The 23,860-nt window shown below is 35.7% G+C and overlaps 1 protein-coding gene across 7 annotated transcripts; it reads right to left on the bottom strand.

Annotated features, from left to right (window-relative positions):
- LOC123549198 (D-aspartate oxidase-like) lies at positions 1-22,852 on the bottom strand. 7 transcript variants are annotated; one of them, XM_045337094.2, is made up of 11 exons: positions 17,795-17,993; positions 16,946-17,165; positions 16,688-16,802; positions 8,182-8,261; positions 6,927-6,992; positions 5,315-5,369; positions 4,805-4,906; positions 3,826-3,887; positions 2,657-2,774; positions 2,138-2,236; positions 1-164 (listed from the first exon to the last, which is right to left on the bottom strand). In XM_045337094.2, exons 2-11 carry the CDS (start codon positions 17,137-17,139, stop codon positions 51-53), a joined length of 1,005 nt encoding a protein of 334 aa, XP_045193029.2. In that variant the 5' UTR covers positions 17,140-17,165; positions 17,795-17,993; the 3' UTR covers positions 1-50. The 7 variants fall into 7 exon arrangements, with proteins under 7 accessions (XP_045193029.2, XP_045193025.2, XP_045193021.2 ...); XM_045337090.2 differs by lacking the exons at positions 1-164; positions 17,795-17,993 and adding exons at positions 345-1,129; positions 22,834-22,852; XM_045337086.2 differs by lacking the exons at positions 1-164; positions 17,795-17,993 and adding exons at positions 345-1,129; positions 18,011-18,264.
- Positions 22,853-23,860: the final 1,008 nt, after the last annotated feature.

Below are 23,860 nucleotides of genomic sequence, written 5' to 3'. Positions count from 1 at the left end.
TTAACTTTCAAAACATTTACTTATATCTTTTCTTGTACAGTTACTACAGTTTATAATCTTGACGTAGGCTGGTTTAAATGTTCAGCTGCAAGTGTGGCTGCATCCAGTGATGTGCCCCAAGACAGAGTTATGCCGGAGGCACCATGTCCGTAATTATGAACAACCTGCAACATCATATACATTCATTCTGAAGTCGCGGTTATTTCCACCAACATAAATTTTATTTTCTAAGCTGCATTTACAATTTCTCCAGAAACTCGAAAAGTAGTCTCATTTTTTTCTACGCCTCTTCAATAAACATTACACAATGCACTAATATAAGCAACTGACAACAAGGCAAACTGTAAGATAAACAACTGCAATAATGTATTATGCATAAAATAACATATATATACATATAGGTGTAAAAATATATTCAAGTAAGTTACAAGACAAAATACAAGAGGTACTATTAGCACCTAGAAATCATATCTGATCAACAACAGTTCTGTATCATTTAATGACAATCTCAATAATATGACATTGGCATCAAAGTCACACCATTTTGCATTTTCCGCATGAGTCGAAGGCGATCTGGTCCCATCTGCTTGCTGAGAAGCAACTTTTAGTTTATTATAAATCATCTAAAAAGACTAGCACCGATTATATACATACAAAGCCATAAACCTAACAAAAAAACAGGAAAAACGGTCGAAGTTTGCATTTGGTCAGTGTAGAAACAAGTTGTACTTGCTCTTAATTTTGTAAGATTATCAAATTATACCATGTATGCATTTTTCATAATTCTACAGCATATATATATTGTTGCCATCACCGAACACGGGTGCTCTCTTAGAGCCTGGATTTATCAGATGTTAGACACATAGGATTTTCGAGGCCATTTTATGAAGGCAGAAAAAGTTTATATATTATGAACTTGAAATTGCTTAAAAATATCTTCGAAAGAAAATGTGGTCTCTTAACAACAATATGTTGTGTGACGTCGGTATAGAGTATATTTGTGGATAAAACATTATCATAATTTTGATGGAATATTGTGTAAATCTTCTACAGCAAGTTTAGCAGCATCTATAGATGTTCCCCAGGCTAAAGCGATCCCTAAAGCCCCGTGTCCATAATTATGAACCACCTGCAACAAAATGTAGTTACATTTAAAGTTAGATCCCAACAAATTGTAGTCTTCTTGCACCTAAAGTAAAACTGTCCTGTGAAGTCTGATGATCAAAGGAACATAGTATTGTCCAGACACTGATTGGAAAAAAATAAACACAGAATAAGTAAAATATGCCAATTTCATTTTTGTACCTATACATACTAGCCTAAAAGATCCAGGAAGCAGTTACAACAACAGACAACGCCTCTATAATACCAAAAGAAGCCTTTTGAGAATGATGAGATAAACAAGCTTTTCTTGGCTATCAAGTGGGTAGGTAAAGGGACCAAATGACATCCAGGTTGAATGGATAACGTTAAAGTAACAAACGCATGTCCCTAGTTACTTACAGTTTTACGTACGCCATGCGTTACTGTCCACAGACATACATCCTACGTTTGACAATTGTGGGCCCAAGCTTTCTCCAATAATTACTAAGAAAATGGTTTCAATCTCAAAATTATATTGACCTTGATCCGCTACATACAAATATCAAGAAATTTAGGGGTTGTCTTCCAAGTAAAGGCAATCAACGGCCAAAGGTCAAAGCTTTCTCCAGTTATTGAACATAAACCGGTTTCAGTTTCAAAGGCACTTTGGACACGGCCTTTAAATTTGAGATAGTGGCCTAAATGTATTGACTACAGACATTCGTCCTATGACGATGCACTGACGTGGGTCAAAAGTTACTCAAGCTACTGCTTCAGTCTTGAGTTCACTGTGACCTTGATCTTCATTCTACTGATCCCAACAACACTAGCGATCATCGAATGACCACCGGCAATAGTCCTATGACGTCTGATGATCAAAGGAACATAGCATTGTCCAGACATTGATTGGAAACAAAATGTCCTCGCCACGTACAGACGTTTCGGCATCGTCATGAGTAAAGCAATACGCCTCCCATTTTTTTATTCTAGCTATACTAAGGAATAATTCATGAGTAAAACTTTGATGTAAAATAAAAAGAAAATAATACTGTACATTTAGAGATCCCTTTGGAAACTTCATAACTTCCTTTTCCAACCTGAGAGGGTCTCTATGAGGTCTCAGATCAACCCACTCGCTTTGTATTGGCGCTCCCTGCAAACATGAAATATGAAATGCCCTATTTTGCAATATAACGGTTTACATTGTACACAAATTTGACGTTTAAAAAAAGAAAATTCAACCAATTTTAAGTACAGGAGACTGTTTTTAGATGTTCATTCATACATAACAGATAAAGGTAATTATTCTGAGTATTTCTTAGCTTTAAGATTGAAATTTTACACAAAATTGAAACAGTGCCCAGAGTTCGATTCTATATCAAATTTTATGGGTTGCAAAGTAATAAAATCCACTATAGGTTAACAGCGCTCACATTTTGAAAAATCGGCGTTAAACATTACGAGCATTTTTTTATTTCTTAAGGTAATGAAATGGCAGTCCGCGGCATTTGTTATATCCGAACATACTTAAGCGTCTGTATACATTTTACTGCTAATACTGTACAAGATCTACCTTCAGACTTGGCCAAAGTTTATAACATCTTTCCAGTATTCCAGCTGTGTCTTTCGGGTCGATGTCTAAACTGAAATTATTCTTCTGACGGATACCACCGATCGCCACTGCGTCAAAACTGAAAGATTTTGACCGTTTAATACACACACATACACACACGCGAGCACACTTGCGCAAACACATTCTCTCCCTCTTTAATTAAACGTGTTTTACTACTACAATGTATTGTACTAGTTAATTATCGTAATCAAGGCTAAATGTAATAAAACTATCTGATTTGAAGCGCAAGTGGACCTCGAAACCCCAACAGCTGGTTTTGCTAACTCATATATTTGGTGTGATGATTCTCTTATTTTACAGAGCGCATGCTAGATTAGTTTACAGGTTATATGATTTACATACATACGGCATCGTCAACAGCTGATATATTTGTATTTGTTCACCACTTTTAATCAAAGCAAGTTATCAGCAGGCACCTTACAGCAAAACGCTAAATTTCATCATCGACAATGGTTTGCCCCCTCCGCCCCCTCCCCCTAAAAAAATGAACAATTGCGGGGTTCAAACACAAATAGACAGGAAAACGTACAAATACAGACCGCACCGCACCGTACCAGACCAGATCAGATAACACCGCATCAAGCAAGTTTATGTCATCTTATTTTTGATGTTACGCTTATATTAGCGATTTTTTAAATAGTTTTTGCGCTCATAAAACAGTGTGACATTTAGCGTTTGGGTTGCAATATATGCTGATGTTATAAAGCTTGAGACATTGTGTTAAAGACGCGACATAACTGCGACATTCAGCGTTAGTTAAGACATTTAACATCAGCTTCGCGAGGTAGAAACGCTGGTTTCGATATTTAGCGCCGGTATCACAGCCGGGCTGTCACGGTATAATTTGAACAGTGCTATTTTCTTCGATCAAGTCTGTCAGTCAAACTAAACAATATTTATTTTAAAACAACATACACATAACATGTACAACAAAGTTTTACAGGTCAAACACATGGATTGGAAAACAAGCTAGTAGCTGATATAAATTTCCTTCCAAAATCACTTTTCGTTGCACTTCAGTTAACAATATGTGCTAGGTATTTTAAAATCATTTTAACATTGTCAATTGTGACGGATAAGGCTGAAAAAAAAACACGTCGGATACAAACCTTGGAATGAAATAAGCAGAATCTTCCGTATACACCCAGTACTTTATCCAAGGAGCCTTGAGCTATAAGAGAAAAAACACATCAAATACGCATTAAACTTTATAACCATACCATTAAACTGACTTCAACACCTTTAACATTTAACTGTTTAAATCTACTAGTTAAACATTTTGTCCGTTGAACATTATTAAAATACAGACTGAAGAATAGTACAAGAGGTCCAGAGCGCCCGCATCGCTCATCTGGTCTATTTAGTTATACTTTAAAACTATAAACTGTGACTGTTAACTGAAGTCGAGGATCACTAGTGTAAAATATCAATATTTATATCAGAATTGATGATACTCTCTATTTTTTCTTTTCAAAAGCTTAAGGCTTGTGTTGTAGTTTGTGTTATATTAGCGGCATCAACATGATCGTGGGTTCGATCCCTGGCCGGGTCAAACCAAATGACAACAAACAACCTATGGCATTCTTAAATAAGTCTCGTTGCTGGTTTATGCGTTCTAAAGTCTTTATTTTAGAGAGTTAAATTCTACGGCGAATCGAAATAAAAAGATCATATATCGCCGTTTGAAAGTGTAACTGGACTGAACTGACAATTCGACAGTAAACAACAAAAAGAAAACATAAAATGTCCGAAATAGTATATATTTACAACAGATAAGATGGATACCAATAATTTTCTGGTACTGTGCACGAGTTACTTATCTATAAAGGCACGTTAAGCTTCAGGTTATGACCCAAAACTCGTAAAACCTTCTCTCTTTCAGATAGACAGGCGAGACAACTTAGGAAAGGTTCTTGCAAAATCACTTTTTGTTGCACTTCACAATAAATTTAGAATAGTAAGTTAATAATTGTATTAACCTGAATGCGCGCCGTTAGAGAGAAGATTATAGTTAAAGGAGGACATAAAAAACGGACGGACGGACGAGATGAATTGTGTTTAGCTAATAAAAATCTGCGTATATCTTACACGTATAAGATGTCCTCTGACTGGATACACCGACTTGTCTCCAACCAAATCTCGGCTCGAAAATCCGGCACAGTTCACAACAACATCATATTCACCTACAAACTGTACAAAAGTGAAACTGATTTTTATTACTCTATTCGATTTCAAAAATGATGTAAATAACGAATTTGGAAAAGAGTAATTTCATTTTGATTACCCTCCCCCCTTCCCCACGTCAGGACGTAAAAACAAGTCAGTCACCGAAAAAGAATAAATGAAAGTTTTAAAGGTATTTTTAACGCTTTTGTTAGAATACAGAAAAGGACTATTTATTACTCCAATGGAACGATGTGGAAAAACTTAAGTTTCGAAGCTGTTTATAGATTTTATCTGCAGAACAAAGTACCTACAAGTACTTTATAGGCGAGAGACATGAATACTGTAATTACAGACTTGATACCGTATTTCTGATACTGGCCGTCATGTTTTATCGTCACGTAATATAATTTTAAAAGAATAATATAAAATTACCTCTTCTAAACTCTTTACATGCCTATTTTCTACTGTCCCACCACGCTCTTTAAATCTGTAAGAGAAAAAATCTATACAGCATAAATAAGCAGGGTTGAAAGCAATTACTTTGGACTATTTTTACTTACATAGCACTTTATTATGTTACCAGAAACTTGGCAGCTTTTTACACGCCCGTCTCTGAAAGAGCGGTGCGTTTTATGTGAACACCCGTTGCGGGCGGCCGGTCGGCGTCCAAAAGCATGTCCACTCTCTAAGTCGAACAGTTTTCATTCGATCGTCGCCAAACTTGGTGAAAATATTTGTGGGCAAAATATATCGGCCATGTTCTATAACCAGCAAAATCGCCTTAGTCACTTTTGGGTTATGGCCCTTGAATTACTCAAAATCAGAAATTTAGCCTTTTCCACCCTCTTAGTCAAACAGTTTCCATCCAATCTTCACCAAACTTGGTGACAATATTGTGGCCATAATATCTCAGCCAAGTTCGATAATCAGCTAAATCGCCCCAGGAATTCTTTTATTATTGCCATTAAATTACTCGAAAAACTGCGAATTTAACATTGTCCGCTCTCTAAGTCAATCAGTTTCCATCCGATCTTCACCAAACTTGCTGACAATGTTTGTGGGCATAATATCTTAGCCAAGTTCGATAATCAGCCAAATCGCCCAAGGCACTTTTGGACTATAGCCCTTGAATTACTCGAAAACAGCAATTTTAGCCTTGTCCGCTCTCTAAGTCGAACAGTTTTCATCCGATCTTCCACAAACTTGCAGATAATGTTTCTGGGAATATATCTCAGCCAAGTTCGATAACCAGCCAAATCGGCCCAGGCACTCTTTGATTATGGCCCATGAATTACACGAAATCTACGAATTTAGCCTTGTCCGCTTTCTAAGTCGAACAGTTTTCATCCGATCTCCACCAAACTTGCTGACAATGTTTGTGGGCATAATATCTCGGCCAAGTTTGATAACTAGCAAAATCGCCATAGGCACTCTTGGATTATGGCCCTTGAATTAGGCCAAGTTCGATGACGGGCGTATTTTGTGACACTCTTGTTTTAGCGTTATCCAAGCCACAGAAACACAAAACTGAAAATGGTTCTAATATTCACTATAATAAAGGCTGTTTCGCGATTCAGCAATGAAACAGTCAAGATAAATAGAATATAGTCGTTATGGTGCAGAAAGAAAGACACACGCTAAACCTGAACACACACAGACTACTGGATTTGAATTGTTGAAAAAGACGCTAAACCTGAATACACACACACATAGCTGGATCTAAGCTGGTAAAAAGACGTTAACCTTGAACATAAACACTACTGGATTTTAACGTATAATCTCACCGGTATTCAGTTTACAGAACGCCAGTTTTCGTGCAGCAAAACGGTTTTAATTTCTTTCGGAATATAATTTACTTGAACTCTATGTAACCCGACGACACATAAAATCATAAGTAAAAATATATCTTACGATAATGACGAAGAGTTACTTTGAAGGACAAAAAAAAGTGCCGTGTACTACAAAATTTATCATGATAAACCCGTTTAAACTATCATCCTAACATCAACAAAATGACTGAGAGAGAGAGTAATTGAAAAATTACCTAGTCATTAACCAAGGCAAAAATCGACTGCAATCTGTAATCACTGTTGTAACCTGGTACCCATACCTGTAAATAAATAGCGAAAAGCTCTTTATTTTTAATGAAAGCTAGTTAACAGCTTCCTACCCTTTGCAATTATTGAAATCGGCTGTTATAGTGAAACAACTCGTTGTTGACATCTATAATTTCTTGGAAGACTTGGTCAAAAATTTAGCTTTCAGACATTCATCAACTTGCTTGTCTTTGTCAAACAACCCTGATGGAAACGGACACTACAAAGCGGGCATCTTTTCTTCTGAATCAAAGGGACAGTCATGGCTGTTCTCCGGGCATTGCGTTTCCATTTTTGTACAAAGCAATCAACATTACTGTTTTTACAACAGACAGCAAACAGTTAGATACCTAAAGTAAGACCTATTTTTTTCATTTAACGTCATCCAAGACTGTAAACCAAAGCGATGTTTTCATTCAAGAAATATGACTCTTTTCTTTTGATTCACATAAACTAGTAAATTATAAACAGTTACAAATGTACAGCTGCCCGCTGCATAATAACACGGTCATTAAATGATTTATAAAGTTAAGTAAAGATATCAAACGCGGATCCCTCCCTAAGATAGTTTATTTTTACACGATTGTGTAACTTAAATGTAGAAAATCATCTTCAAAGGAAATCAACTTTATGAAATATACATAAACATTACGAGTTGATACTGCTACATTCAAGTATCGGGTATAAAAGTTGTGTATTATGTGTGTATATATATAGTATTTAAACCTTAACTCTCATCACCATTCATGCACACAGACATGTTAATTTTATGTTTACATAGAAATTATGCAGTAATTGTTTGTATTTTCAAATATGAATTAGGGTCTTATAGCCTTTGGCGCTCTCTAACAAACAATGGTACAATGCACTTACACCATGACTACACATAGTTTAAATCCTATGAATTATTACTTTTGAAATGGACGACATCCGTCACCCGATTTGCCCGGTGTGTAGTAGTACTTTGCTATATCGTTCTACATTATTTACTCCCAATGCTTGTTTATTTAATGAAGGTACTTACTTAATAATGTATATGAAGTTAACCTGAAGTATGTGCGCTATACCACTTGTGCTCCATTTAAGTTCGTCTGTTGTTATCGTCTGCTGCTTACACAGGAATTTCCTACATGTATGATTTGATAAATGCCAACATATTTATCTAGTTTCTAAATGAAAAAAATGTTAACTGTATATACATACTTGTAATTTACTGATAATTTCCTTAGTTCGTCAGGAGTCAATTGGCGAAAACTGAACACAAGACTTTTATATAGCGGATTCTGTAAAAGAGGAAAAAATGTGTTGTTACATAAGCCAGTTTGATTCTAAAATATAAATACTAAAATACGAACGGGTAGACTTTCAAGCTGGAGAAAAAATATGGTTACACATATCCGCTAAAAGTTGGTTGTGAAACAGTACACTGCGGTGATTTATTTTAACAGTTATCAGCTTAATAGCCCCCACCGGTAACCCATATGGGTGACTACTCCAGAAGACTGTTAGTAATGTTAGTGGGAGAATGGTGCAAGATACAGAACACGCTCCTATTTTAGAAGCTTCCCTGACATTTTTAGCGTGCCATACACGGGACTGTTATCCAAACGTTATCATTTTTAGATGTAGGAGCGAGGGCTTGAACATAACAACTGCGTCCGCTTTACATAGAACTCAATGTGATAATCCTACGCATTACGGAAGGAAACGTTTTCACGTCGTTTAGTGAGCAGCAAACAATTCAATAATGATGCGACCTATCACTAAAGTATCTTCACTAGATGAGATATTTTCACTACATTGATACTGTATGACATGTTCCTGCTACAATTACCTCCATTTCGTGCTAGCAACTGTATAGCAAGTCATAAGCATATAAAGTGTCAAAACTCTGTTTAATATAATAGTCATTTATTTACACTCTGTTACAAAAACCAGATTTGTAATAATTATAACAATTCTCGTTTTTATTATAAAAGTGGTTGCAAAGGTTCAACCACATTTGTAATAACCAGATTTGTAATAAAAATCGCAAACACTTTTTTTCGTGAGATGTGTTTTCCCACGTGATATTCAAGCTTATGCATGCGTTATTAGGCACGTGCAGGTCGAATTAAACTGTCCTGGGTCATTTAAGACTCCAATTGTTTTACCCGAAATCCTTGTTCATGGATATATTTTACTTTAAAAAGTTATTACATTTCTCGTTTTTATTACAAAAGTGGTTGCAAAGGTTTAACCACATTTGTAATAACCAGATTTGTAATAAAAATCGCAAACACTTTTTTTCGGAAGATGTGTTTTCCCACGTGATATTCAAGCTTATGCATGCGTTATTAAGCACGTGCAGGTCGAATTAAATTTTCCTGGATCATTTAAGACTCCAAATGTTTTACCCGAAATCCTTGTTCATGGATATATTTTACTTTAAAAAGTTATTACATTTCTCGTTTTTATTACAAAAGTGGTTGCAAAGGTTCAACCACATTTGTAATAACCAGATTTGTAATAAAAATCGCAAACACTTTCTTCGGGAGATGTGTTTTCCCACGTGATATTCAAGCTTATGCATGCGTTATTAAGCACGTGCAGGTCGAATTAAACTGTCCTGGGTCATTTAAGACTCCAACTGTTTTACCCGAAATCCTTGTTCATGGATATATTTTACTTTAAAAAGTTATTACATTTCTCGTTTTTATTACAAAAGTGGTTGCAAATGTTTAACCACATTTGTAATAACCAGATTTGTAATAAAAATCGCAAACACTTTTTTTCGGGAGATGTGTTTTCCCACGTGATATTCAAGCTTAGGCATGCGTTATTAGGCACGTGCAGGTCGAATTGAATTGTCCTGGGTCATATAAGACTCCAAATGTTTTACCCGAAATCCTTGTTCATGGATATATTTTACTTTAAAACGTTATTACATTTCTCGTTTTTATTACAAAAGTGGTTGCAAAGGTTCAACCACATTTGTAATAACCAGATTTGTAATAAAAATCGCAAACACTTTTTTTCGGGAGATGTGTTTTCCCACGTGATATTCAAGTTTAGGCATGCGTTATTAAGCACGTGCAGGTCGAATTGAACTGTCCAAGGTCATTTAAGACTCCAATTGTTTTACCCGAAATCCTTGTTCATGGATATATTTTACTTTAAAAAGTTATTACATTTCTCGTTTATATTACAAAAGTGGTTGCAAAGGTTCAACCACATTTGTAATAACCAGACTTGTAATAAAAATCGCAAACACTTTTTTTCGGGAGATGTGTTTTCCCACGTGATATTCAAGCTTATGCATGCGTTATTAAGCACGTGCAGGTCGAATTAGACTGTCCCGGGTCATTTAAGACTCCAAATGTTTTACCTGAAATCCTTGTTCATGGACATATTTTACTTTAGAAAATTATTACATTTCTCGTTTTTATTACAAAAGTGGTTGCAAAGGTTCAACCACATTTGTAATAACCAGATTTGTAATAAAAATCGCAAACACTTTTTTTCGGGAGATGTGTTTTCCCACGTGATATTCAAGCTTAGGCATGCGTTATCAGGCACGTGCAGGTCGAATTAAACTGTCCTGGGTCATTAAAGACTCCAATTGATTTACCCGAAATCCTTGGTCATGGACATATTTTACTTTAAAAAGTTATTACATTTCTCGTTTTTATTACAAAGGTGGTTGCAAAGATTCAACCACATTTGTAATAACCAGATTTGTAATAAAAATCGCAAACACTTTTTTTCGGGAGATGTGTTTTCCCACGTGATATTCAAGCTTATGCATGCGTTATTAAGCACGTGCAGGTCGAATTAGACTGTCCCGGGTAATTTAAGACTCAAAATGTTTTACCCGAAATCCTTGTTCATGGACATATTTTACTTTAGAAAATTATTACATTTCTCGTTTTTATTACAAAAGTGGTTGCAAAAGTTCAACCAGATTTGTAATAAAAATCGCAAACACTTTTTTTCGGGAGATGTGTTTTCCCACGTGATATTTAAGCTTATGCATGCGTTATTAAGCACGTGCAGGTCGAATTAAACTGTCCTGGGTCATTTAAGACTCCAGATGTTTTACCCGAAATCCTTGTTCATGGACATATTTTACTTTAGAAAATTATTACATTTCTCGTTTTTATTACAAAAGTGGTTGCAAAGGTTCAACCACATTTGTAATAACCAGAATTGTAATAAAAATCGCAAATTGTTTTTTTGAGAGATGTGTTTTCCCACGTGATATTCAAGCTAACGCATGCGTTATTAAGCACGTGCAGGTCGAATTAAACTGTCCTCGGTCATTTAAGACTCCAAATGTTTTACCTGAAATCCTTGTTCATGGACATATTGTACTTTGAAAAAGTATTACATTTCTCGTCGGTTACTAACATAAAGATACTGTTGTACTGATTTTAATATCATTGACATTTTTATCATCATTATAAACATTATCATAATAATAATAGTAATAATAATAATCCTCATCATCTTGGGCTGGTCCGTTCTAGGATCAATGGTAAGATTACTTGAAACAGCTCTGGATGACGAAAGTTAGCTACAAATGTATGTCGCCACCGGGTTCGAACCAGTGACCTGAACTTGTAGATAAACATTTCAGCTAGTCGAGGTAACAGTAGAAGTAGCTGAAGTTGGCATTCTGACATTTTCGTGAATTTCCGGAAAGTCTATATTTAGGCTGACCTGTGCATTTATGCATCTGAATTAGGGTCAGAAAATTTCATATTCAGGTAGAATAAGCCTTCTTTGAAATAACAGCGAACGGTGTTTACCAATTAACCCGTCACGTGGCTCAATTTGTGTTATCATTTCTGCATCCACTGTCACTACCACTTTAATATGATTACAACTTCAGCTACTTCTACTGTTACCTCGACTAGCTGAAATGTTTATCTACAAGTTCAGGTCACTGGTTCGAACCCGGTGGCGACATACATTTGTAGCTATCTTTCGTCATCCAGAGCTGTTTCAAGTTGGTTGACAGACAGGAAGTTGCTATGTCATGGTACAAATTATGTACAACTTGTCAACCTTAAGTCTAGGAGGGCCCGATCTTGTGCTGCGAACTAATGTCTATGAGATTCTAAGAAAATACACCTTATTTTCTAATTACCCTCACCTCATTGAGCCCGCCTATGAGTTAACAGGCCTTCTTTTATTATAATCCCGCCGTGAAACAGCGGAGTTTGTGTGTTCCTGCAGTTATATATACATGTATAAGTTTTTGTCCTTGGTATAACTTGCCCATGCATAGTCAGAAATTTCAAATTATTTGGTACAAATAACCAGCATGGATAGAAGGTGTGTTGCGATCATGATCATTGTTGCTATCTCCAAGATCAATGTCACAGCTTTGAACTTAGATTTGTTTTGTTATTTTGTGTAATATATAATGTTTGTGCCCGAATCATAACTCGCTTTAGTCAGATTTCCAAATACTTTGGTACAAATAACCACCATTTATTGTCAATCTGTAGTGGTCATATTACACCTATTACTGCAAACGTCTCGAATTTTGGCAATCTGTATAATGGATTTGATGAATAATATATTTGTTTGTTGGATTCAGAGAGCCTGCTTTCAACAGTATTTAGGTAATACAGTTTAGGGCAATTAATCTTACCATTGATCCTAGAACGGACCAGCCCAAGATGATGAGGATTATTATTATTACTGTTATTATTATGATAATGTTTATAATGATGATAAAAATGTCAATGATATTAAAATCAGTACAACAGTATCTTTATGTTAGTAACCGACGAGAAATGTAATACTTTTTCAAAGTACAATATGTCCATGAACAAGGATTTCAGGTAAAACATTTGGAGTCTTAAATGACCGAGGACAGTTTAATTCGACCTGCACGTGCTTAATAACGCATGCATTAGCTTGAATATCACGTGGGAAAACACATCTCTCAAAAAAACAATTTGCGATTTTTATTACAATTCTGGTTATTACAAATGTGGTTGAACCTTTGCAACCACTTTTGTAATAAAAACGAGAAATGTAATAATTTTCTAAAGTAAAATATGTCCATGAACAAGGATTTCGGGTAAAACATCTGGAGTCTTAAATGACCCAGGACAGTTTAATTCGACCTGCACGTGCTTAATAACGCATGCATAAGCTTGAATATCACGTGGGAAAACACATCTCCCGAAAAAAAGTGTTTGCGATTTTTATTACAAATCTGGTTATTACATATCTGGTTGAACCTTTGCAACCACTTTTGTAATAAAAACGAGAAATGTAATAATTTTCTAAAGTAAAATATGTCCATGAACAAGGATTTCGGGTCAAACATTTGGAGTCTTAAATGACCCGGGACAGTCTAATTCGACCTGCACGTGCTTAATAACGCATGCATAAGCTTGAATATCACGTGGGAAAACACATCTCCCGAAAAAGTGTTTGCGATTTTTATTACAAATCTGGTTATTACAAATGTGGTTGAACCTTTGCAACCACTTTTGTAATAAAAACGAGAAATGTAATAACTTTTTAAAGTAAAATATATCCATGAACATGGATTTCGGGTAAAACAATTGGAGTCTTAAATGACCCAGGACAGTTTGATTCGACCTGCACGTGCCTAATAACGCATGCCTAAGCTTGAATATCACGTGGGAAAACACATCTCCCGAAAAAAGTGTTTGCCATTTTTATTACAAATCTGGTTATTACAAATGTGGTTAAACCTTTGCAACCACTTTTGTAATAAAAACGAGAAATGTAATAACTTTTTAAAGTAAAATATGTCCATGAACAAGGATTTCAGGTAAAACATTTGGAGTCTTAAATGACCCGGGACAGTCTAATTCGACCTGCACGTGCTTAATAACGCATGCATTAGCTTGAATATCACGTGGGAAAACATATCTCCCGAAAAAAAGTGTTTGCGATTTTTATTACAAATCTGGTTATTACAAATGTGGTTGAACCTTTGCAACCACTTTTGTAATAAAAACGAGAAATGTAATAACTTCTTAAATTAAAATATATCCATGAACAAGGATTTCGGGTAAAACAATTGGAGTCTTAAATGACCTTGGACAATTTAATTCGACCTGCACGTTCCTAATAACGCATGCATAAGCTTGAATATCACGTGGGAAAACACATCTCCCGAAAAAAAAAGTTTGCATTTTTTATTACAATTCTGGTTATTACAAATGTGGTTGAACCTTTGCAACCACTTTTGTAATAAAAACGAGAAATGTAATAATTTTCTAAAGTAAAATATGTCCATGAACAAGGATTTCGGGTAAAACATTTGGAGTCTTAAATGACCCAGGAAAGTTTAATTCGACCTGCATGTGCCTAATAACGCATGCCTAAGCTTGAATATCACGTGGGAAAACACATCTCCCGAAAAAAAGTGTTTGCGATTTTTATTACAAATCTGGTTATTACAAATGTGGTTGAACCTTTGCAACCACTTTTGTAATAAAAACGAGAAATGTAATAATTTTCTAAAGTAAAGTATGTCCATGAACAAGGATTTCGGGTAAAACATTTGGAGTCTTAAATGACCCATGTCAGTTTAATTCGACCTGCACGTGCTTAATAACGCATGCCTAAGCTTGAATATCACGTGGGAAAACACATCTACCGCAAAAAGTGTTTGCGATTTTTATTACAAATCTGGTTATTACAAATGTGGTTGAACCTTTGCAACCACTTTTGTAATAAAAACGAGAAGTAAAATATGTCCATGAAGAAGGATTTCGGGTAAAACATTAGGAGTCTTAAATGACCCAGGACAGTTCAATTCGACCTGCACGTGCTTAATAACGCATGCCTAAGCTTGAATATCACGTGGGAAAACACATCTCCCAAAAAAAAGTGTTTGCGATTTTTATTACAAATCTGGTTATTACAAATGTGGTTGAACCTTTGCAACCACTTTTGTAATAAAAACGAGAAATGTAATAATTTTCTGAAGTAAAATATGTCCATGAAGAAGAATTTCGGGTAAACATTTGGAGTCTTAAATGACCCAGGACAGTTCAATTCGACCTGCACGTGCTTAATAACGCATGCCTAAGCTTGAATATCACTTGGGAAAACACATCTCCCGAAAAAAGTGTTTGCGATTTTTATTACAAATCTGGTTATTACAAATGTGGTTGAACCTTTGCAACCACTTTTGTAATAAAAACGAGAAATGTAATAATTTTCTAAAGTAAAATATGTCCATGAAGAAGGATTTCGGGTAAAACATTTGGAGTCTTAAATGACCCAGGACAGTTCAATTCGACCTGCACGTGCTTAATAACGCATGCATAAGCTTAAATATCACGTGGGAAAACACATCTCCCGAAAAAAAGTGTTTGCGATTTTTATTACAAATCTGGTTATTACAAATCTGGTTGAATCTTTGCAACCACTTTTGTAATAAAAACGAGAAATGTAATAATTTTCTAAAAAATAATATGTCCATGAACAAGGATTTCAGGTAAAACATTTGGAGTCTTAAATGACCCAGGACAGTTCAATTCGACCTGCACGTGCTTAATAACGCATGCATAAGCTTGAATATCACGTGGGAAAACACATCTCCCGAAAAAAAAGTTTGCGATTTTTATTACAAATCTGGTTATTACAAATGTGGTTGAACCTTTGCAACCACTTTTGTAATAAAAACGAGAATTGTTATGATTATTACAAATCTGGTTTTTATTACAAATGTGGTTGTAACAACACTCCCTTCGTACTTTTTCACGTTTTGTCTAAACAACAAATCACAAACTACTAAACGTTACACAGTAACAAGGAACGGTGGTCTAGTGGTTTAGAAATGGCGCTCGCTCAACCGGGATGTGGGTTCCTACCCTGCTGGGGTCACGACTGAATATCTCCTTAGTATTAATTTTCTGATGAAGCGTGCTAGAGATAGAACGAGTGATACAAACAAACTTGAAACGTCCTTCACATTCAAGCTAAAAAGATTATTTCAAACTTAAATAATTATAAGTTCTATTTCCTTCCAAATAGCTGCCTTTGGAAAGCGAGCAACAACGAAAGTGGCTTTGAACAAACTTGACATTCTGACAGATGACAATGAAAGGAACTAAAAGACGCATGAATCTTAAAGAGGTGGGGACTTTGGCAGTCTCTCAACCGCACTCTGTAATAAAGTCTGTGAAAAGATCCTTTGTAAGCATTGATCGCAACCAAGCACGTGATTCGGAGGACACTGCGAGACTAGATTAGAACATGAATCTTTCAACACTCCATCGTCTATAAAAAGATTATGTTTCATATCGAATTCAGTTATGATCATGCAGACTCGGTCCGATAGGGTCTGACCATGAGTGGTAATGAAATATGCAACAGCCCTCACGCCCTCTAGCATCGACTTAAGTGGATTACTTTACTATAACAGTCAGTACTCTCCGACTGACTATGATTCCAAAGGAATAGGAAACAGCAACACGAAGTCCAAATAAATAGAGACTTTTTACAGCCGACACATGGCACTGAAAGACCGCTGTTTTGATAAATAAAATCTGTGAAAAGATCCTTCGGTAGCACAGACTGCAACCAAGCAACATATTAGCAAACTCGGTTTGACCGAGTCTGTTCATGTGTTTAGTCCTGTTTACTTTTTCATTTTCAACGGTGAGCTCTATCCTTATTCTGTGAAATAGATATTTGTGACATGAGCATTCTATAAACCTACCTGAATTTCTGTATTACTAAACACATAACCTGGCATGATCATGTGACCCGTATCACGTGACTCTGGGGACACTGCGAGACTAGAATAGAACTTGAATCCTTCAACACTCCATCGTCTATAAAAAGAATATATTTCATATTGAATTCATTTATAATCAAGCAGGACTTAAATCTCGAGAAATCTTAAGCTTGAGAAATTACACAAATTTTTCATCATCATTTGTGAAAAGTCTAAGTGGAAAAAGAACAAATACATTACGTGACAGTATCGGGATTCACACCAAGAAGATGTTCCACGTTTGGTCGGAATAAACCGCCGGCTCCATGACTTGTTGTCTGTTTGTCAAATCTGTCGGCAATAATAGTAACTTTCGCCGACGGCTGTCGTTTCTGTATGTTGATGGCAGTTGACAAACCAACAACACCGGCACCGATGACGGCTATTTTTGGCATTGATGAGGTTCAACAAATCGCCGAAACTAAAATTTAAAATAAAGAGCATGAGAAAGAGTGTTAAAGGCATCCAAATAAACTGCGTATATTCTTAAACTGCAAATGATCGTTAATTGATAAAATGCATCGAAACATGCATAATTACACTTTAAAGGTGGAACATTATATTTTATATGTTATATATTATGATATCAAAAATATGATATCCATAGCTGAGTAATGCATGGTGTGTCGAGAATTTCCATTCATTTTCTTACAAATGCTTTCAGTGTATCTTTGTTGCCACAGAATGAATCAACTTGAATTATTTATTTTAGTGATCTTGCATTTCCCATGCCTGATTATTTTTCCTATAAATTTCTTATAGGAATTTCTCATTGCCAACAGTTTCTATTTATCTATCTATTTTCATTTTTACAGCTGTCTGTAGAAACAGTCCATCTTTAATGACCTCTTGTGAACATAATTCAATAACTAAATGGTACGTGCAAACAAACACGAAACTGGAGGTTTATATAACGTACTGATTTCATGTATAGCAAAAAAAGTATTTATATGACAGTTGAAAACTATACCTAAATCTAAGATGCATTTATACCTTAAATAGGTACTAAATGATTTAGACGAAATATAAAATGTATTTACATGTACTTACAGGAAAACGTTAGCCGTGTGTGAATTTATCAATTTAACTGTCCTAGTTTACAAGTAAACTACACATATTTATACTCACTCACGCACAAACCATAAATTGGATTGTAGAATAATAATAATGTCCTAATAAATGTCCAATTCAAACGTGGAAATCAAAGAAGTATGTACATTGGTCAATTTAGTGTAATCTTAATTGTAGAATAAACACTGCACGTACTCACGTATATATCCAGATTAAATACTTTTGTGATACAGCTCACAGTCACGTAGTCCAAAGTATTAAATTGCGTGTAGATCTACATGCTCTTTTTAGTATTTAACCTTCAACATTCATTATGTTATTATTTTAATTTGCATTGTAACGTCTACACGCCATTATCAACAAGATCAATTTAATGAAGCATTTTCCTGAAAGCGAATTGTCATAAAATACTATTATCGGGTTAAAACAGCTGTTCGTAATCCACATCATATTGTGTACAAATACACGTTAAAAACACCTAGTATTCGATCATATGTCAACCGTGTAAACTTTTCATTTTGCTTTATACATGTAGAAGGTTATACGGTTATACGGTTATACGTTTATAGTGAATCCGCGTAGACGAAATATTTTTTCCACATCATTTTTTCGTGACAATGCGGTGAAAAAAAATCGTCTAAGATTAATTTTAGAAATATATCGGTGGCAAATTCCATGGAAAGAAACAAGTCTATATTTCTACAGACAAAGAAGAAAGGTTCTTTTCGTAATTCTTGAACAAAGCAGAAGAGGACAGCAAGCAGTGTTATCCCACTGCCGATTATGTTTGATTGTAATAACAAGACAATCAAATTTGTTTACCGACTGAAACATGTTATTATTATCATTATTATACCAGATTTATACAGCGCCCTTTTCATGATCAATTTCACGTTCAAAGGCGCTTTACACAGTTCAAATGCAGCCACACAGGGCGCATAATTCATCCTCTACTAGTAAAGACACAGAGCGATCTGACCAGAGGGACAGAGTGAGACAAAGCCCCCACGACAGAGAGATCAGAAATCAGATACAGGCTTGTCCGGCTAACTTAGCATAGCTCGTTACGAATAGACAGTCTGGTTCTTTAACGTGCCCAGTGTATAGCACTGATACACGCAAGGATTGCCTGGGTTCCTGACCAGTACACCTCTAATTGGGTGGGAAACACTGAAAAGCGTTTCTGAAAATTCCTGAGTGGCTGCCGGGGATCGAACCCCCGACCTCAGGATTGGAAGGCCAGTGTGCAAACCACTGAGCTATCCGTTCTGGCAGAACTGGTTGACGTCAAAATCCGAAAAAAGTACATCATGTCTAAATATCGCATAAACTGACGCTGTCTTTAGACCTTTCATTTACTAGACAGACCGTAGAGCTCTCGAACGATCGGGTATCAAGCTTCGAGTTTTATGTAAGACGGCACAAAGGTTTTGATATTTCAGATGGGCTTAAATCTTTAGGGTAAGACAAAGTTTAAGGTCACGATACAGAATCAAGTCAGGGCCGTTTTGTAATTTAAAAAGTTCGTTTTGCGGCCAACCTACTTGAAAGTTTTAAAATTATATTTACATATCATAACGAATTAAAGCAAACTATTGACTCTAAAACAGATTAACGAAAAACCCGCCTTCGTAACAGACGATGTAAAAATGGTACGCTATCAGCGCTTCTAACAGAATAAAGTTGGTACATAAGAACATATAATAATTGCCTAGATGAATGTATATAAGTGGTTATAACACATGCTGTTTTATTAGCTCATCAGGTTTGAAGCTTGCTATTCCGTGCGAAACAATCAAAATGCTATAATTCAGATCTGGCTTTCGTAATTAGTCATCAAAGGTTAGCTTTTTCTGAAAGCGGCCCGTTATCTCGTATGCCGTGACAGGAATTTATAGTATCGCGCAAAGAAAATTCCAGTCATATAGACAGTGATAAATTTATTGCGGACTACTAAATTAAAAACAATAACGATTACAGCCAACTGACACCAACTTAGACAGCTTAACTCAACTTTTTTATTTTATAATTTCCACACAAATAGCCGGATTTAGACTGAAAGGGGCAGAGGAAAGTTTTGTATTGTGGCTCGGGTACGTTTTCTGAATAAAATATGTAAATGTATTTTAAAGGTTTTAACATTCTACTGGCTATTTATGTATTCCCACGGGCGAGTACTTGTTGTGTAAAATAAATGAATGCTTGAATCGATTTTCATATCTAGACGGTCGAGTCTAAAATATTTTTACCGAGACGTAACGGAAACAGTCATCAATCCATCTAAATTCAGCTCAAATTTGCGAAAGAAAAGTAGACGGTTTTAAGACACATTTTTCACTATCTTTATTTGTCTGGTCACATACTTTAAAAGTATACATACATTTGCAGATAATACGGGGAAACAGTCTTGCTAAGTGTACAATTTGGGCCATTTTGTTCCATATTTTGTGTCCTGAAACCAAAATTTTACTGGAATCGACAGACTGAAAATATCACACGATGAAGTGCTTTTAGTATATGCAATACATTCGCTTGACAGTGCTCTCGTGTTTTCATTCATTAATTATTTTTTAACCAGTATCAACACAAATGTGTGGAATTTTCAAATTTACTTTCACTTGCTCTCTAATTCAACTTTCAATTATAACTGTTAATTACAGCTTAGCTGACGGAAATGTTGTCATAATAGTTATATTCATGTTCGCACTTTCAAGTTAAAATGTCAGTACTTCTTAAATTAAAATTAGTTTCCCACAAAATAAACAAGAGGGCCAAGATGGCCCTAGGTCGCTCACCTAAACACACCATAACAGTGTTAACATGTTTGACATAGTGATTTCATGGAAACAAATATTCTGACCAATTTTCATTAAGATTGGACCAAAAATATAGTCTCTTGAAGTGTAAACAAGTATTTTCTTCAATTTAACATAATGACCTAGTTTTTAAGCCAAGGTAACCTACATTCAAACTTGGCCTAGATTTGATCAAGGCAATCATTCTGACTAAATTTCATGAACCTCAATTGAAAAATACAGCCTCTATCGGATACAAAACCTTTTTCTTTAATTTGTCCTAGCGACCTAGTTTTTGATCCCAGATGACGCGTATTCAAAATTGACCTTAATTTCATCAAGGCTATCATTCTGACCAAATTTCATGAAGATCAATTGAAAAATAGTCTCTATCGCATACACAAGGGATTTTTATTTGACCTAGTGACCTAGTTTTTAACCACAGATGACCCATATTCTAACTTGACCTAGATTTCATTAAGGCAATCATTCTGACTTAATTGTATGTATATCCAGTGTAAAATGCAGCCCCTATTGCGTACACAAGGTTTTTCTTTAATTTGACCGGGTGACCTAGTTTTTGACCCTAGATGACCCATATTCAAATTCAACCTAGATTTCATCCAGACAAACATTCTGATCAAATTTCATGAAGATCAATTGAAAAATACAGCATCTATTGCATACACAAGGTTTTTCTTTGATTTGACCTAGTGACCTAGTTTTTGACCCCAGATGACCCATTTTCGAACTCACTCTAGATTTCATCCAGATAATCATTCTGACAAAATTTCATGAAGATCAATTGAAAAATACAGCCTCTATCGCATACACAAGGTTTTTCTTTGATTTGACCTAGTGACCTATTTTTTGACCCCAGATGACCCATTTTCTAACTTATGCTAGATTTCATCAAGGTAATCATTCTGATCAAAATTCATGAACCTCAATTGAAAAATACAGCTTCTATCGCATACACAAGGTTTTTCTTTGATTTGACCTAGTGACCTAGTTTTTGATCCCAGATGACCCATTTTCAAAATTGGCCTGGATTTTATCAAGGTAATAATTCTGACTAAATTTCATGAAGATATGTTGAAAAATACAGCCTCTATCGCATACACAAGGTTTTTCTTTGATTTAACCTAGTGACCTAGTTTTTGACCCTAGATGACCCATTTTCAAACTCGGCCTAGATTTTATCAAGGTTATCATTCTGACAAGAATTCATGAAGATCAACTGAAAAATACAGCCTCTATTTCATACACAAGCTAAATGTTGACGGACGACAGACGAGAGACAGACGACGGACGCCGGACATCGAGCGATCAGAAAAACTCACCTGAGCATTGCTCAGGTGAGCTAAAAAGAAAACAAAAGAATATCACAAAATGACTTAACGTTAATAAATAGTAAAAGACACCCCATACAAGTTACCCCTTCTGACTAAATGAAAGTACTGAACGAAAGTATAAAAAATAATAGGTAAGGGTAGATTTCTCGGAAGCACAGAGCACCAAAAACACAGCCCCCCAAGCCACGCATTTGCCAATAACGAAAAGAAGCTGTAATGGAAAAATATTTCAGCCGGGTTGCTTCAAACATCCAACAAGTACATATTAATTCATGCTAAATATTGATAGAGGAGAAGGAAAAGTAAAGGGCGAAATGGGGTTTAAGGAACCAGAAGGGGAAAGTTGAACAAGGACGAATATACAAGGGAATGCCATGTTCTTTAAGACAGACAAAACAACCAGTTGAAAATAGGGGCACCGCTTTGGAACGGTCAGTAACCTATATAAAGGAAACTGGGGGTTTAAACGCGTTTGGGGCATGCCAACCTCACACTTACCCTATTCCCTACAATTTACACAAGACAATGCTTGTTGCCAACAACAGACAAGACTACATACGCAAAACAAAATACGAGATGGAAAGTTAATAAAATTCCAACGAAGACTACACATGCAATATAAAATACAAGAGACAGAAAACAAGTTGAAAATAGGGACACCGCCTTGGAACGGTCAGTAGTCTATATAAAGAAAACTGGGGGTTTAAACGCGTTTAGGGCATGCCAACCTCGCACTTACCCTATTTTCAACAAGTTAAACAACACAATGTAAATAAAATCCCCACTGAGAAAGACTCTAACATTAGTGCAAAAATAACAGATAAATAAAGCAAAACATAAAATTAAGGTAAATTTAAGGTATATTTACACCAATGTACTCAACAACTTTTAAGACAAAGACGTCACACTAAATCCTGGCCTCTCTGATCCTAACTCATCCTAATCTATAGCACATATTGTTATTTGAATGCACTACCGTGCAGACCTAACCTTAAAATGTAAAATTTATATGACCTTTATCAAATACAATACACAAAGAATATGCATGATAAAGATATTCTATCAAGATATCAAATTAAACAACTAGAGACATGTTATATTTAATTAATATCAAGTGATGATTCTAAAACACATAATCATGTCCAAATAATTGTGTGTCGTAGTTGATTTTGTTTGTTTGTTTTGGGTTTAACGCCGTTTTTCAACAGTATTTCAGTCATGTAACAGCGGGCAGTTAACCTAACCAGTATTCCTGGATTCTGTACCAGAACAAACCTATTCTCCGCAAGTAACTGCCAACTTCCCCACATGAATCAGAGGTGAAGGACTAATGATTTCAGACACAACGTCGTTTATCAAATAGTCACGGAGAACATACGCCCCGCCCGAGGATCGAACTCGTGACCCCGAGATCCGTAGACCAACGCTCTTACCTACTGAGCTAAGCGGGCGGGCTGTGTCGTAGTTGAATCAAGCCTGAAGCACGCTGTGACCTTCACCTGGAGTGTACAAGGCAGAAAAAATCCGTATCGTACCTTTTAAATTCCGTATTGTACCTTCCGTACTGTATGCTGCCGGACTACTTTCATTAATATGCATGACCTGACACAGTTCTATAAATAGCGGACATAAAAAAACTTCACTTAGTGATAAACATTGAAGATTTCGTTCAATAACAAAACAAACAAAAAAGGTAGAGGTATTTAGTAAAAGGGTCTACATCTGTAGGACCCCCAAATGTAACAAGAGCTGTCTGATGACAGCGCGCTCGACTATTCGAAGCATTGATTGAAGAATGGGGTCAAAATATTTCCACGGATATTCAGACAAAAGAAATAAATAGATTAGACAAACAATGTTCCTGTATTTCTTTGATTTCGATAAGTCTTGCACTA

Source organism: Mercenaria mercenaria, chromosome 6 (assembly GCF_021730395.1).
Source record: "Mercenaria mercenaria strain notata chromosome 6, MADL_Memer_1, whole genome shotgun sequence".
Taxonomy (NCBI): domain Eukaryota; kingdom Metazoa; phylum Mollusca; class Bivalvia; order Venerida; family Veneridae; genus Mercenaria; species Mercenaria mercenaria.
The sequence above is the reverse complement of the archived record's forward strand: the minus strand, read 5'-3'. Positions and strand labels throughout refer to the sequence as shown.